At 38.4% G+C, this 17,692-nt stretch overlaps 1 protein-coding gene across 23 annotated transcripts in view; it reads right to left on the reverse strand.

Moving 5' to 3' along the window:
- The window catches only part of RIMS2 (regulating synaptic membrane exocytosis 2), a 724,335-nt gene that overhangs the window by 626,350 nt on the left and 80,293 nt on the right, over nt 1-17,692 (reverse strand). For 6 of the 23 annotated variants that reach the window (XM_074986781.1, XM_074986785.1, XM_074986774.1 and 3 more), the window contains exons 2-3: nt 16,229-16,261; nt 15,745-15,831 (exon numbers count right to left, since the gene is read on the reverse strand). The exons of the other annotated variants lie outside the window; for them this stretch is intronic. In XM_074986781.1, the coding sequence (XP_074842882.1) occupies nt 15,745-15,831; nt 16,229-16,261 (120 nt within the window). The remainder of the gene's footprint in view (nt 1-15,744; nt 15,832-16,228; nt 16,262-17,692) is intronic. 23 annotated transcript variants of the gene reach the window in all.

The following is a 17,692-nucleotide window of genomic DNA, read 5'->3' on the forward strand; positions in this document are numbered from 1 at the left end:
TTCATTTACTTTACACAATGGTTAAAGTAATAGTTACTTTTAAGATGCATACAACATTTACAAAATGTACTTTTAAGAATAACTAACTCAGCCTCTGATTGTTAAGTACACTGAAACATTATTACATTCATGAAGAGCCTCTCTAGCAGAGATAATATTTCTGACAAGACACTCAAGTTACTTTAACTGCATCATCAGTTTAGCTAGTAATAACTATTTTCCCCATGTTATTAGAAGAACAAACAAAACTACCAAGCTGCAGTGCTACAGATTTGTTTAACCTTACTATTAGATGCAAAATTAACTTTCTGCAATACTTTACTTAACGTGACTAAAATAAATGTGTACAAAATACTAGGTCATTCTATTTTAGCTCTGAAACTCAACACTTCTTGACATTACAGTGTCATGATTAGAATGAGTTCATTCCACATCATTTACAACATTCATGAGAGTTTTCAATTATTAAGTAAACCCTATCCTTTTACTACGGTGACAGCATTGTTCTTATCTTGATGGTTTTCCTTTTAATGAACAGAAGGTAAGTGTGGGCAATATTAAGAGTCCTAGGCTGCATCTACACTACCACCCTCCTTCAAAGGAAGGATGGTAATTAGGGTGTTGGGAGTTTACTAATGAAGTGCTGCGATGCATACGCAGCACTTCATTAAGCATTCCCCCTCCCGCCCCCCATGGCAACTTCAAAGTTTTAAACACGGCTACACGCGAGCCAGTACTTCGAAATTTAAAACTTCAAAGTTGCTGCGGGGGCAGAATTTCCTTATTGAAGTGCTGCGTATGCATTGCAGCACTTCATTAGTAAACTCCCAACACCCTAATTACCATCCTTCTTTGAAAAGAGGGTGGTAGTGTAGGCACAGCCCTAGTGTGGATGGGACTCGGGGGTATTTACCAGTTTGTTGTTTAAGCTTGCCCAGAGCTGGTCATGAAGACTCCTAATTAAAAAAGGCCTGAGCTTTGTCTACACCAGAACTCCTACTGTTTTCACCAGTGGAACTGCACTAGCAGTAGTGCAAGAGTGGGAGAGCTCCTGAAACTGACATGGTTTTAAAGTGCCCAGAGAACTGTCAGTGTTCGTACTCTTAAAACGGAAGTAGGCACATAAACAGACCATTTGTTTTTATAACATAAGATCTTCCAACAAATCAAATGGAACAGACCTTTAAAAATAAAGTGAAAATGCAAATCAAACTATTTTGCCATTAAAATTAAAGGAATTGCATTTTTGTATTACCAAAGGATTCAGTGACAATAAGGAAAATCCTACTCACATTATTCAAATTCAGTGGGACTATCTGCACAAGTAAGGTGAGTAACAATCAGTCTGTATTATTAACTTCTAAGGCTGGTCCTTTTTATATCTTCCTTTTATCCAAAAAAATGATCACTCACAGCCTTACTCACTACAATAACTGCATTAACATAAATTGAATATATGTGACAATTTGCCTATTTTAGCCAAATCAAAGTAATTGAATAATTAGATAAAGATGGTAATTATTGCTTTACATCTTCACAGATTTGTATAAACACGAATTTCACAATATTTCTGAGAAGTATCACCTTAGTTTTTCAAATATAAAAACCTAGGCACAGCCATTAAACAGTGGCGCTGACAGCCATGGTGGGTCTGGGGGCAAGGTGGAAGGGGGCCTGGTTCCCCACCCCCAGAAGGGTTGAGGCCAAGGGTGGAGAGGGAGGAGTTAGGGAAGCCAACCATGGGTGAACCCCCACCCTTGCCCCCTCACAGCCCTGTGTAGAGCAGTTGCATGGTGCTCCACAGCATTTCAAAGGGGCCCAGAGCTCAAGACATTGCTACTTTGGCAGTGGCAGTTGGAGCTCTAGGCCCCTTTGAAATTCTGGGCCTGAGAGCAGCTGCTCCCATTGTCCTCCCCGCATCAGCACACCTGCAGTTAAATGACATGTTTAAACCCCACCCAAAAATATGGCAGCAGAGACAGTTTAGTATTTAATCCATTTATGTCTCAATAGAAGATCACCAATTAATCATTAAGGACTTGGTCCTACAGGGATGTAAGCAAGGACAGCAAGACTGCAATAATGAGCAACCACCAAAACTGGTGAACTTTCTTTGTTACCCAATATCCCTTAAAATTAAGAAGATGATAATAGCCGGTATTGTACGCAAGTAGGGGGGAAATAAAGAATACAGTGCCAAGTATATAATGTGAGACCCTAAACAGACGACCGTGTGAAATTCTGTTTTCCCACAACCCTTAGAATCATAAAACACTAGTACTGGAAGGGACCTTAAGAGGTCATTGAGTCCAGTTCTGTGCCCTCTTGGCAGGACCAAACACCATCTAGACCATCCCAGATAGGTGTGTGTCTAACCAGCTCTTAAACATCTCCAGGGACAGAGATTCCACAACTTCTTGGTAACTTATTCCAGAGTTTAACCACCCTGACAGTTAGGAAAGTTTTCCTTATGTCTAATGTAAACCTCCCTTGCTGCAGTTTAAGCCCATTGCTCCTTGTCCTAGCCTCAGAGGCCAAGGAGATAAGTTTTTCTCACTCTTCCTTTGTAACCCTTTTTGAGGTACTTGAAAACCACTATCATGTACCCTCTAAGTCTTCTCTTTTCTAAACTAAACAAGGTCAGTTCTTTCAGTCTTCCCTCATAGTGCATGTTCTCTAGATCTTTAATAATTTTTGTTGCTCTTCTTTGGACCTTCTCCAATTTCTCCACATCTTTCTTGAAATTTGGTGCCCAGAACTGGGCACAATAGTCCAACTGAGGCCTAATGAGTGCTGAGTAGAGTGGAAGAATGACTTATTGTGTCTTGCTTGCAACAACCCTATTAATGCATCCCAGAATCGTGTTTGCTTTTCTTGCAACAGCATCACACTGTTGACTTATATTTAGCTTTGGTCCAACATGAACCTTAAATCCCTTTCCACATTACTCCTTCCTAAAGAGTTGCTTCCCATTCTATAGGCATGAAGCTGATTGTTTCATCCTAACTGGAGTACTTTGCATTCGTCCTTATTAAACTTCATCCTATTTACCTCAGACCATTTCTCCAGTTTGGCCAGATCATTTTGAATTATGAGCCTATCCTTCAAAGGAGTTGTAACCCCTCCCAGGTTGGTATCATCTGCAAACCTTATAAGCGTATTCTCTATTCCAAAATCTAAATCGTTGATGAAGATACTGAATAGAACTGGTCCCAAAACAGATCTCTGTGGAACCCCACTTGTTATGCCCTTCCAGCATAACTGCAAACCTTTAATAACTGCTCTCTGAGAACGTTCATCCAGCCAGTTATGCACCCATCTTATAGTGGCCCCATCTAAGTTGTATTTGCTTAGTTTATTAATAAGAAGATCACGTGAGACCATGTCAAATGCCTTACTAAAGTCTAGGTATACCACATGCACCACCTCTCCTTTGGATCCACAAGACTTGTTATTGTGTCAAAAAAAGCTATCAGATTAGTCTGGCATGACTTGTTCTTCACAAATCCATGCTGGCTGTCACATATCACTTTATTTTTTTCCAGGTGTTGGCAGATGAATTTCTTAATTCTTTGCTTCATTGTCTTTCCCGGCACAGAACTTAAACTGACTGGTCTGTAATTTCCTGGGTTGTTCTTTTTTCCCTTTTTATAGATGGGCAATATATTTCCTCTTTTCCAGTCTTCTGGACTCACTCCTGACTTCCAGGATTTTTCAAAGGTGATAGTTTAAGGCTCAGAAACCCCCTCTATCAGCTCTGTAAGTATTCTAGGATGCGTTTCATCAAGTCCTGGTGACTTCATCACCATCATCATCATCAATAACCGTGGGCTCAGCGCCAGTTGGTGTCCGGTGCCTCTGTCACTATTCCTTTCCATCGTTGTCCCTCCAGTGCAGAGTGGCTTAAGTTCTGTAGACTAGCTCCACACCAATCTACTACATCATCTATCCATTCTCTGTGGGGTCTGCCTCTCCTATTCGAACCATCCATTATGCCGAATACCAGGGTCTTGATTTTCGTTCATCGTTCATTCTGCAAATATGCCCAAATAGTTGTAGCTTCCATTTTATAACCTTCTGAAGTAGGTTCTCTTTAGGCTGTATCTTTCTATATAATTCCTCATTGGTGACCTTCTGCATCCATCTTATCCTCAGAATCTTTTATAACAACTCCTTTTGAACACCAATATTCTTCTTTTCGACTCTTTCGTTATCACCCATATCTCACATCCGTACAACATGCTGCTGAATACACACATTTTCAAGATGCTCAGCTTCATTTCTAAGCTAATTGCTTTGCTTTTCCAGATTTATCCTTTCCCTTCAAACTCACTCTTGCTTCCGCTATGTTAGTCGCTATTTCCTTTTTACAGTCTAGATCATACGTTATGTTGCTCCACACGTGAACTTCTCTACATATTCTAGTTCAATACCATTTACACTGATCTTCCTTCCTATTATCTGATCTCCAAATACTGTTGTTTTTTTTATCGATGTTCATAATCAATCCATACCACTTCCCTTCTTTGTTTAGTACCTGTACCATTTTCACTATCTTCCCATCTTCCTCAATGATAAGTATATCATCTGCAAATCTCAAGGTGTTAATTCTTTTCCTGTGGACAGATATCCCTTCTACCTCTTCTTTGATCTTGTCCATCACTCTCTCCAGATGCGTGATGAGGATACTTCGTGATATTGGATCTCCTTGTCTCGTACCTCTACTTATTTTAAACCAACTTCCCAACTCCCCGCATGTTGTCACCGCTGCCTCTGCATTGCCATTGATATCCTTCAAAAACCGTATCAGTCTGCTATCCACTCTGTACAACTTCAGCACTACCCAAGTCACTTTCCGATCTATAATGTCAAATGCCTTTTGAAAATCAACGAAGCAAGCATTCTTGTCCTTTCGTCGAGCTTTCTCCGCTATCAGTCTTAGTGCCAATATCTGCTGTATGGTACTTCTATTGTTTCTGAACCCCACTTGCTCATCTGTTATATGTTGTTCTGTCTGCAATCTTAATCTTTCCATCAGTTTCATCATCAGCACCTTGCCTAGACGACTCGTTAGGGCAATCAATGTAATTCTTGCTCTCCAATGTACCTCCTTTCTTGTGTATTGGCACTAGCACAGATCTTGTCCATTCCTTAGGTGCTTTCCCTTCTTTCCATGCTATATTACATAGTTGGTGTATTTCCTGAATCACGCTTTCTCCACCATATTTGATCCTCTCTCCCGTGATCTTATTTCCAGGGCTCCTGTTGTTCTCTTGTTGTTTCACTGCTTTTTCTACTTCCTCCTTCAAAATATCGGTCTCAATCTCAATGCTCGGTGGAGATATCTGTTGGAGTTCTTCAATCAGTCTCCCTGAGACTCTGGGGTCCAACTGTGCTTTGTATAGATTGGTGCAATATCTTGTCCATCACTGCACAATCTTCTCCCTGTTCATGAGCACTTCTTCGTTCTCATCTTTGATCGCCATCTGCTTCAGTTGCCATTTCCTATTAATATTCCTGATCATCTTATACACCTCCCTGGTCTTACATTCACTGTAATACCTCTCTATATCTTCACATTGCTCCTCTAACCATTTCTGTCTATCCCTTCTGGCTGCTTTCCTCACCTCATTGGATTTCACCTTATATTGCTGCTCTACCATCTCAGAAACATCTCTTCTGATCTTCAACACTCTCTTCTCTTGTACCAACTACAGTGTCTCCTGAGAAATCCACTTCTTACTGATCTTCTCTTCTTCTGGAACAGTCTGCTCAATTGCCTCTTCTATTGCCGGGGCTATCCCTGCAACTCTCTTATCTAGGTCTTTCTCCATGGTGATATTCTCTTCGAGCGCTGCTCTGCATGCATTCCCTCTCTCTTCCTCACCTAGCCTCGCCAGGTCTCTTCTTTTCTTAAACTGTCTTACATTTTCTTTTCAGTTTTATCTTGATGTTTACGATCACTAGACTGTGGTCCGAGTCTATATTCGCTCCTTGGAAAGTTCGGCACTGCTGTACTGATGTTATCCATCTTCTTCTTATCAAAATCATATCTATCATGTACTTGGACTTCCTGTCATTTGATCACCATGTCCGCTTCCTACAGTCCTTTTGTTGAAATCTCATGTTGCAAATCACCATCTCATGCTCCGTAGAAAACTCTAGTGTTTCTCAACTCATTTGTTTCTTTCTCCATATCCAAACCTTCCCATGACTTTCTCCCAACCTTCATTGTGGCTCAGTAGTTTGAAGTCATATTGTCATTTGCTTATTTTTTTAACCATCCTTAACAATCTTTTTCTTGAACAAATTGCAACAGCATCCTTAGAAGCACGTGGTACAAGGCTATTTGTTCTGTCGTTTTAACTATCCATAACATTGTTCTTTTTTGGACTTTGGATATACATTAAGGTTATAAAGTCTTCTGGTGGTTCTTCTGTCCCAAACATATTCTTCATTACTTCTGACAAGGATTTCAAGCCTTCAGCCTCTATACTTTTAAACAATTCAGTCCATTGCAACCTACTCCTTTTTCCATTGTGAACACTTTCTGCTGCCATGATTTCTTCATCAGTTATTAGCGGGTTTACTTGATTGATCTCTATTTACAATTTTCATGCCTGTCGTCATATGGTTCATTGGTGTATTCTCACTATATCTTGATTTTGTCTTTAAGGTCTGTTATACGTTGTCCATGTTTGTCTTTAAGGGTCATATTTATCCATTTTCTTCTCTAATTGAATTTTCTTATCTTTTGATAATCTCACTTGGTTTGTTCTCTTTATCCAGTTGTTCAATTCCTTTGCATTTCACATTCAGTCATTTCAACATTACCAATCTGCGTTTATTCTTTATCATTTTGTTTTTACTTCAGAGAAACTCTTTTTCTCTCATCTATCTTTGTGCTTTTACTTTCCATCTTTTTTTGCAGAACAATGATTTACATGAGTTTTTCTTAGCTAGTACCATCTTCACGTTTATCATCAGTTTCGGGTGCGAGAAGACACTGTAACAGTTGAGAGTGCAGTCTGACCCCTCTGTGAACCCTCAGGAGAATTCCAAACAGGCCAGTCTGTGCAAGGTGAAAAGCTGCAAAACAAGTAATCCTGCCAAGGCGAACAGCTGCAAAACAAAGTATGATTGCCAAAACTTCAAGGCTACGCTGGCAGTAGGCCACAAAAGATAGTAAGAGTAACGCATAGGCAATTTTAAGCAATCTTATGTAAATGAGTTTAAGCTTTATTAGTTTGTGTTAGAAGGCCTGTTACAGAGCCTCTCCCCCGAGCAAAGCTCTGACACGTTGGGTTTTCCCGCACTGGTGACTGCGGCATTTCCGGGGCTCCCATCGCGGGTGTCATGCTTTCAATAAACCAAATATATCACTCGCCTTCTGGGTGCAGCCTCGTTTCTGGGGAACCCGAGCCTGGTTGGTTACAATCAGCTTCTTTGATAGCCTTTTTCTGAAATTCCCAAACCACTTAGTCTTGGTTTTTTCATTAATAATTGTAAACATTTCTTCTTGGTCACGATTTTGCATCTCATGGTTCCTCAGAGCTTCAGGGTTCAATCCCAGATAGTGTTTGGCTTTTTGTAAATTTTTCAGTTTGATATTCAGTCTCATTAACACCAATCAATAATTCATGGCAGCGCTTTCCACCGTGAGTGCATCCACAGGTTATGGACAGAGGAACAGCTTTCAAATATGGAGATTAGCCACAACAGAAACAGAAATCTGTCTGGATAAGCAATTGTGGACAAGTTGATGAGAGTGCTAACAGAATGTGGTACAATGGAAGATGCTGCTGCACATATAAAAATGCCACAAATATCCTAAATTGGTATTGGGATATGGCAAGTGCAGGCCACCCTTCAGTAAACCTTCTGCCAAAATCTCTGCTGCTTTGTGGGTTAAGTTTTCTGGCTGAAGGCTGAAGTTTACAACCCAAAAACTGGCTGCACTTGATTCTTTGGGCACTTTTATGGCATTAGACCCAAAATCATACCATGGTAACCCAGCCTAGTATTCCTTAACTGTTGTGAAATATCACTGGGCCTCTGTGTGAACCAGTGCCCCTCATACCTGGAAGAACGAAACTGGCAACTGCAAGTAATGCCACATGGAACATAAGGGGCCTGAATCAACACAGGAAGGAAGGCAGTACATACAGAGAAATGGAGAGGCTAGATATTGCAATGGTAGGACTGAGGTATTCCGGAAGATTAAAGTCTTTACAACAGCAAATAGTTATTAGTGCAGTTGGATGTCAAAATAGGAAAGAAGTGGCAATTATAGTACTCAGAAAGCTACTTGGAAAGCTCAAACAAGTGAATCGATCATCAGCATAAAACTACATCAAAAATTATAATAATCGTTCAAATGACTAATAAGCCTAATGCTTACCTAGTAATTGGTACCTGCACTTACAAGTGTGGTGCAATCATTAATGCTTGATCTCTGCATTGTCATATCTTACGTTTATTTCTTTTAAAGATAAGATTACTGTTGTACGTCATTTATTTTTTATTCTGGGGATATTTACAATGTCCCTGTACTTGCCTTACTGTGAAGTACTCATGTTTACTTTCTACTTTACCTTCATATTAATGTAGTTTTTGTTTACACATGTAATCATTTTTGAACAAGAACTGATGTTTGCGGTACCACTTGTGTTAACTCAAAGGGCACATTTTCTTTTCTTATGACAAGTTGCTGCAATCAGAGTACATATGCTTAAGAAGCACTGCTTTTATTGAGTACTATTCAAACTTCACTGCCATTGAAAACCATTTTTTCCAGAAACTAAACAAAATGTAAATAAAATAAACTGCAAAAACTTATTAGTCATTTGCTTGTGTTCACTTGAAGTAAATAACGTACTGATGCACTTCCCAATTATTTGAAAGTCATGACAATGTTCATGCATCATGTCCAAAACTCAGACTATAAACAACCGTTCATTTCTATTAATAATTGTTTGAGACATTTCAATTTATTTTTCTTGACAAATTTTATTTTGAATATCAACGTGGCAATCTATTTTAAAGATTTTTTCAGACACTGATAACCATATCCACCATTTTTTGTTTTAATGACCATCTTCTAATTTTATGTATCAAATAACGTACATACCCAAACCTCTACTTGTCAGGTGCTCTCCTGGGCGGTGGGGGGAAGTTAATAGGATGGCTTGGAGGTCATAAACTGAAGCAATGTTATATCTTGATACTGTTTTACAATTGATTTTGCTCCTTTGTTCTATTTTAGGCGACAGTGCCTTGTGGTAGATCAATGGAATAATGACATTGTCTGCTGTATACAGTCAGGCTCACCAATTGGTGGGGAGGGGCAAAATGGGATTCTTCAACAGCAGCGGTGGCCAGAGTTCTAGGCCCCTCCTTAAATTTCATGATGGGGAGGGCAGTGATGTGGTCTGGGTGGAGCTGAGGGCTGCATGCATGAGGACCCACCCCTTCCACCTTTGACCTAGCCCTTTCTAGGTAACAGTGCTAGGCCCCACACCCCCTTGCCCTAACACGTGATGTCTCTGGTGGTGGAAGGAACAGCTCCTCCAGCTGCACCAATGGTAAGTCACCATACATGCTTTTTTTTCTTCAGGGTGAGGGGGAGACAATTTTAGGATCTTATGAGCCCCTGTTAAGCGGACTTTGAGAACAACAAGGGGCCGGCGGGAGTTCGTTATTCTCAAAGTCTGCTATATCAGGGTCCGTTAAAAAAAAAAATCAAGGGTTTACTCTAATTCCAAATTTTCCACTTTATAACTAGAGGCCACTCTATTCCAATGGGGTAGGACACACGTGATGAAAGTGTAAGAATATGAGCAAGATATCAAAGTGAATGAGTATGTATATATAAATCAAATATTACTCAAAAATTTGCACAGGGCTCCTAGAGAGAAGTGCCAGTTGCTGCTTCCCCAGGGCTCTGAGAGCCAGCCAGAGGCACGACATGGACACTGACCAGCTCCCCACAGCCCTGCCATCTGTCTCCATCTCCCCCCCACTGCATGATATTCATGAAATTATATTCACAAAATTCAACATTCACGAGGATTCTCAACACCAAATCCTACTGTATATTTTCTTCTGGTTCCTAAATTTCTTTAGTAATAGTGGGTGTTTCACACATACATCAAAAAGAAAAAATACTTTCGTGTATTTCAAAAAATAGTTTTGAAACTTGCTTGAATTATTTTTATGGATTCCTTTAATCCTGAATACTATTTAGGCACCTCGAGATGTTTAAAATACTGTGTTACTATATTCATAAATTGGCTTTAACAAATTAAGTTGCATTAGTACATAATAATGAACATATTATGCAACACTTCAGAGCATAAACCAACATGTCTAATACTGAAGTAGATTATTTATACTGTGGACATTCCTTGAAGAAACAAATTTTATAAACCTTCTTCTTCTGAAGAGAGCTTACTACAGAATATAATTGCCTGACGTTTCAACTTGTCTACGAGACAAAATATTACAAACTCATGCCCAAATCTTGAGGCATGCTGAGCATTTGTACCGCCCAGTATTGTCAAATACATGAATATAATTTTTACAGAAAATATACTAAACCCATTTGCACTGATTAGAAATGATGAGCCAGATGATGAAGGTGAAAGGGGGCCATAAAGCTGAGCGTGTTCTCAATGTAAGGAATCCCTGGCTGATGTACAAACTTCTGGGACAGTGTACAGCACAAAACCCAGGATGAAGCATTTGTGAGCAGGGCACAGAGCATTCTCAGTGAAGAGGCTACACAATAAACTCCCAAGAGAAAGCAAACAAATTCACAGTGTGACCATGTTTGGAAAATGGTGTGAAAACTTGCTATGAGAAAAAGCCTTTCCAATATCACAAGAATGACATTCATATGATTAACAGTACATATCCCTAAAAAGACAGTACCCACAAGCTGAGTGTTTACCCCAAAAGGGAAGAGATGTACAGTCCACTATACATTCCATTACTGATGTTTATTTTATGTGAAGGTGGTCAGATAGTATAGTAGCAAACATTAGTATAAAACTCTGGGCAGATAAAGCTAGTGTTGCCTGCTCCATGCTGTTTCCCAGTTTTCTTTAGCAATCTCCAGCTACAACAACCATCTGCAAAGCAATAATACGCAGAAAAAAGGTAGGGAACCCAGCTAAGTTATACCAGTGGCAGAACCAAAATCAACTGAAATGCTACCATTACTACTTAAGCTTCAGAATTGAACAGTGAAATGTAAGCTGCTTCATGGTGAGAATTCTATGGTGTTAATAATGTCAATCACTTCAAGAATCAGGACGTTTCTCCTTTCATCACAGTTCTAACTGAAAAAACCACTCCTGTTTAACAAGACATTTCCATATAGGATTACATTAACTTTTTCACAAACATACCAATTCTGAACCCATCACCTATTACTTCTCCTCCTCTGTGTCTATCCTGGCATGAGAAAGCAGTTTGGGACACGTAGAAGACAGCACACTGGGTGGCCCAAGTCAATCATTTTGAAGGGAGGGGGTCTGAGTTTTTTCTTGAATCAGCCCTCACAGACAAGGCATACTGACCCACACAAATTAGCTTCTATTTTACCAGTTTAAAAATGTAACATCAAACATTTAACTCACTTATGTTACCAACAACAAATGAGAAATAAATAAGAAAAGTACATTTTCAACTGGATTTTCCTTCTCTAAGTTTATCCACTAACTTTTATTCAAACAAAGAATTTTATTTGTAGGCCAGGGCACTTTCAGTTCTTATATGGCAATACAGAAAAACACTGATGTTCACGTACCAGTCTCTCTGGAAATTCTTCTACATTATTTCTCACATGGTCTAGAGCCAGGGGGGAGGGCAATAATTTTTGATGGGAGCAACTCCAAGAATTTGGGAAGTGGTCAAGGGCCACACTCTTCATTGATATTAATGGAGGAGGTGTAGTGTCTAGGACTGAGGTTGAAAGCAGCATGGAGCTTGGAGTAAGGGTTTGGGATGTGGGGTGGGTGTGGAGTCTGGAAGGGGCTTTGGGTATTAGGAGTTGGTTGCGATCTGAGGCAAGGACTGGTGTGCAGAAGTTTGGGCTGTGACATAAGGCAGGAGGGGGTTGTGACCTGGGGCAGGGGAATAGAGTGCAGGGTCTGGGAGGAGGTATGGGTTCAGGAGGAGGGGCAGAGGGTTTGGGTTATGAGGGGGCAGGGGGCAGAGGGTTGGGAGGAGGGAGGGTCTGGGGTTCCAGAGGCAGGATCTGACCAGGAGACTTACTTGGGTGACTCCTGGCCAGCAGCCCAGCAAGTTTCTTGGGCAGGCTCTCTGTCTGTCCAGCTATGGCAAGGGCCATGCGCTCTCTGAAAAACCATGAGCTTGAGAGGAGGATGAGTGCTTTGCACACTGCCTGTGCTTCAGACAGGAAGTTCTCATTGGCCATAAACCAGCCAAAGGGATTGCGCTGAGGGCGAGGGCAGCATGTGAACCTTCTCCCCTTCTGCCTAACCTTACAACTCCAGCAAAACAAAGAGGGCCCCATAGCTGCTTTTCTGAATCGTGTGGGCTGCATTGTGCCTGTTCCTGCTCTAGAGGAACTGTATGTAGCAGCTCTTCAAATCTGCATGTTAGAAATGTGAATTTAGCACTGCTAAATTAATTGTCAATTAAAGAGTATTTTACAATTGTATAGATTTCATTTTTATTATTATTTCTGCTGCTAATAGACACCTAACATTATGCTTATGGACCAACAGGGAATACTTTGTTGCCATCTTCATCTAGTCTGCATTTCCCCCTCTCACAAAGTCCCATGTATATATTTCCAGTACACGCAGAGGTGTTATTCTGACCTACCTGAAATAAATAACAAAAATCACTTCATCAAGTCCTTTAGCACCCCTACAAAACCATCCTCCCTCACCCAATTGATTTCATCTTGGGAACTTCAGAAACAAATCTGGACACCTAAGTCTCCTTTTTCTCATCTGCACACACCCTATCTGCCAAAGGCAACAGATTAAGTGCAGTATCTCTATCCTCAGATTTTCAGATATTATAGGTGCTCAGCTGATCAATAATGTATCTGAAAGAATACAAGACGCAGTAGACCTTTCGTGTGAATTTTTTTTGTTCAATAAGGGAACTTTTTATCAGGAAAAAGTATTACAATCAAATTGGTAACCCAAAATTATCAAAGTAGTCCCATTAACCTCAGATAAATTAAGGTTGAAGGATCAGACCCTTTGATGACTCAGTGTCTGAAGAAACCACTAAATGATTTTTATCACAGTAACTAAATTGTATAAATATTTATCCTCTATCAGATTTTGTAAGTTTACTTTGTCTGAAGATACTTGTCACGATCAAAAAGCCTTCTTAAAAATACTGAAAAAATGTTATATATATTTTACCACATTGATCATCGATTGTCACCAGAATTTACTATAAGTTAAAAGTGGTTATAATTTTTCACTATTTTTTGTGCAGAAAATGGCCTTTTTTTTAAAATAAAGCATAAAACTTCCCTGAAAGTTGTGTTTGTTTAAAATAAAAGGTTTTCACTTATTTATTGAAATTGTAATGGCAAAATTTTGCATATTTTTCACATATTTCTTCCTTATTTTTCATTAGTGACTACAACAGAATGAATGACACCTTGGGTTTTCCCCCATTTCTTCATTTTTCTTCTCCTCATCTAGCCATTTTATAATTTTTCAAAATTTCGTCACCTTTGAAAAGGTGCAGAGGAGAGAAAATATATGTACACTTGGACATCATTTCATTGTACTTATTGACAAAATGAAAGAAAAAAAGTAGAGGAGAAACAAGAAAACAAATTCAAAATATATTTAACCCCAAAAATATTTAAAATAAATATATTCTGAATCCTTCAAAACAGAAACAACTTTAAGGCCTCAAAAATTTTTGCAGGAATTTTGTGCAATTCATTTCAGCTCTGTCCCCAGTTCTAGGAGCTCTGATGTCATGATAACACTTGCATACATATCAGAACAGAATTTGGCTCAATGTTCACTATGTAAAATAACTCAGTGTTTTAAGTAACTTCATGGCATAGTAAGCCGAACATAAGCAGTAAGTAAAACAGTTGTATTCCATTAAGAAAAAATGCATCTTTTATACATTTTAAAAGAAATCTATTATTTTAATTTTACAAATTATACACTATCCTGAAGAAATTTTAAAAAAGATAATATCATAGTTGGATTATGATGGCTATTCTTTCATTTTCCCCCTTCCTTTTCTGATTTTAACTGCCACATAATAGATCATGTTAATTATCAGGCAACCATGATAATGTTTAAAGTGAACATTACTAATAATAGAATTAGACACACTAATGAGATACTTCAGGTATGATAAAAATTATAAATAAAACTGAAATAATGAATTAATGTGGAAAATACAAGTAATAAAATATGTAACTTTATAGCAAAACATTTCTACTGCTATAATTCTATTGAAAAGAGACTTTAACAACCATCTACAGAGAATGCTCAGAACTAACATTCATATTCAAATTTGCCAGCCTTGATAACACTTTTTCTGATGTGTCAACCTTGATAACAATTTGTGGCAGGTTAGAAAAACAATTTGATAAAATTTATACTGTAAGTTTTGTTATACATATTTATTTGAAAGTACTTAAGAGCCAAATCATACAGCTCTTTCTTACAAACATAGGCAAAGATTGCAAAATTCTGGGCTTAGTATATCCAATTCTATCAATGCTCTCCATGCAACTTTTAAAAGATTCTTATATTTCTAAATATGTATTTTCACAATCAGCTAAAACTGCCATTGTCTATTATAACTTAAAGAAACTCAGCTAATTATATATTTAACAAAGGGACCAGACATGTTTCTGAAAAATATATGACAATAAATAATAAAAATGTACATTTTAAAGCTACCTTACTGTGCCAAAAAGATTTTAAAAATTCGCTATATAAACCAAGAGTTTTTCTCATAAAATAAGTAAATAAATAAAATAAAACTCCCAATTTAAAAAGGTATAGTTGGATAACATTAAAGGTATAACATTTAGAAATCTAGGAAATTTGAAATTAACATTATTCTTCACTTTCTTCTTTTTTTTTATTTGCAGCTTCATGGTTTATGCTCAATCGTAAGTCTGAATCTCCTAGCTTTGCCACGTTCTATTCAACCTTAACATTTTCAAATGTTACGAACACTTATTTTTCTCATATGGTTCTCCTTAAAGAAATACATCTTGGCATGGCACTGTAAAAAAGACTATCACTGAAATCCTGGTCACAGTGAAGACAACAGCAAGACTCCCATTGAATACAACAGCACCAGAATTTCATCTCATATCTGTCAAAGCTCAGACACTTTACAGATATTTCAATGTAATAAAAAAAAAGAAATAGAAACTTCCCAGCTCTCCAAATGTATTATGTATTTTATAGCATTCTATGAATGACCCATATCTTAAATACCGGGATAGGCCTTAAATATAGCAGTGAGAGTTCCTAACGTTTTTTTCCCCTGATATAATCAAGTCGACTGACTAGTAAAAGTGGGCCATAATTTAATTTTCATATTGCTCTTTGCCACCAAAGCTCTGAAAGCAAAGTTAGTGTCAGCTTGTAAAATGTTCATATAAGAAAGTTTTGAATGGCAAAGTATTTCACACATACTCTCCAGTATGTTTTAATGCTAGAGAGACATTAATTAGTCTACAGAGAGCAGCTTACTTACGTCTGGGGCTCCTTTTCATTTTGTTGTTTTTGCTGTGGCTGAAGAACGTTATTTACCAGCTCAGTGATCCCACTAAAGGGAAACCACCTGTTTAAATAAGCAAATAATGTGACTGAATAACCAAACAACTCATACTAGTTTAAATGTTTTCTTACCTAACAGTAATAGAAATATGTAGGCAGAAAAGCTACAGGCAATGGGAATGTTAGCTGCAATAATAAATCAGCCACTAAGGATGTAAGGGAATTAAAGTTTTACACTTAACCAGTCCACAAGCAGGCAGCAGGAAACTACATCCAGCTAACATGTGGATGAAGTAAGAAGCTGCAAGCAGCTCTCTTACAAGCCAATCAGGAAGCAGATGACAAACTATCTGCAGCCTATCAAGTATTAGTGAAAGCTAATACCATCAAAGGTGCAGTAAGCAGAACATGGCAAAGGTAGAAAAGTCAAGCCTACTGCACTTTTAAGATATTTTACTTACTGTGTCAGTTGTGGTTTTTGTTCTTCTTTGACCCTAAAAAAATAAGTTTGCACAACTGAGTGCAATGTTCTGGAAAACAGTTTCTACCTGCACTTCTATAATCTACCCCAATGGGCAAAAATATTTAAAGTTTTTATTAAACTAAATTTACTTATTACTTGCCCATATATTTGTAGTGAATTATATTCTTTGCTAACTTCCAATAAGATTGAAAAATAAGGAAACATAATAATGACAGGTAAAATTCTCTTTAAATGAATAGAGTGATATGCTGTGATAGACTCTTAATCTTTAGACAGCATAGTTTAGCATATTAGAACATTTTTACAAATATATTAACTTACAAAATGGAAAAAATGGTTCTTTAATCATACGTTACTATATTAATATTTTATACTTTTATTTTTCCTATTGAGACAAATATTCAAGGCCAACACATATAAGCCATTTCTACACAGGCTACTTTCTTCAGAAGTGGCATGCTAATACACGGAGCAAACGATGCTAATGAGGCACAGATGCAAATTCCCCGTGCCTCATTAGCATAATGTCACATGATTTGGAGTCTGGAAGACCATTCTTCCAGACTTCAAAATGCCTTGTAAAAGCGTGGCTTCCGGAAGGAAGTCCTTTTTCCAGAGGTCCCTTCTCCCCAAAAATTTTCAGGAAGAAGGGGCCTCCGGAAGAAGGACTTCCCAGGACTTCCCCTGGGGCCGCACTTCTATATGGCGATTTGGAGTCCGGAAGAACAGTCTTCTAGATTCCAGATCACGTGAAGTTATGCTATTGAGGCATGGGGAATTTGCATCCATGCCTCATTAGCATCTTTCGTTCCGTGTATTAGTATGCCACTTCCTTTGGAAACAAAAGGAAGTGGCCTGTGTAGAAACAGCCACACGGTGCGTCTGCCCTTTCATTCCTCTTTTGAAAGAGGTATGCAAATGGGGTTAATTGAAATGCAAAAGAGGTAAGTTTGCATATTTGGTACCTCATTTTCATATTCTAATTTTGAAAGACCTTCTTTCTAAAGAATACCAGTGTAGACGCTGCTCTTTTGAAAATAAACCCATCTTCAAAAGAATCCTTCTTCCTTTTATTTAATGGGAAGAAGGATTCTTTCGAAAATGGGGTTTACTTTCAAAACAGCAGTGTCTACACTGGCTTTCTTCTTTCGAAAGAAGCTCTTTCGAAATTAGAATATACAAATGAGGTGCTAAATATGCAAATTTATGCCTCTTTTGCATTTTCGATTTATCACATTTGCATACCTCTTTTGAAAGAGGAATGCAAGTGTAGATGCACCAATAGGGTGTGTCTACACTAGCCCAAAACTTGGAAATGGTTATGCAAATAGCCATTTCGAAGTTTACTAATGAAGCACTGAAATACATATTCAGTGCATTAGCATGCTGGCAGCCGGAGCTCTTTGAAATTGACATGGCTCATCCAGATGGGGCTCCTTTT

The sequence above is a fragment of the Carettochelys insculpta genome, chromosome 2 (assembly GCF_033958435.1).
Source record: "Carettochelys insculpta isolate YL-2023 chromosome 2, ASM3395843v1, whole genome shotgun sequence".
Classification (NCBI taxonomy): domain Eukaryota; kingdom Metazoa; phylum Chordata; order Testudines; family Carettochelyidae; genus Carettochelys; species Carettochelys insculpta.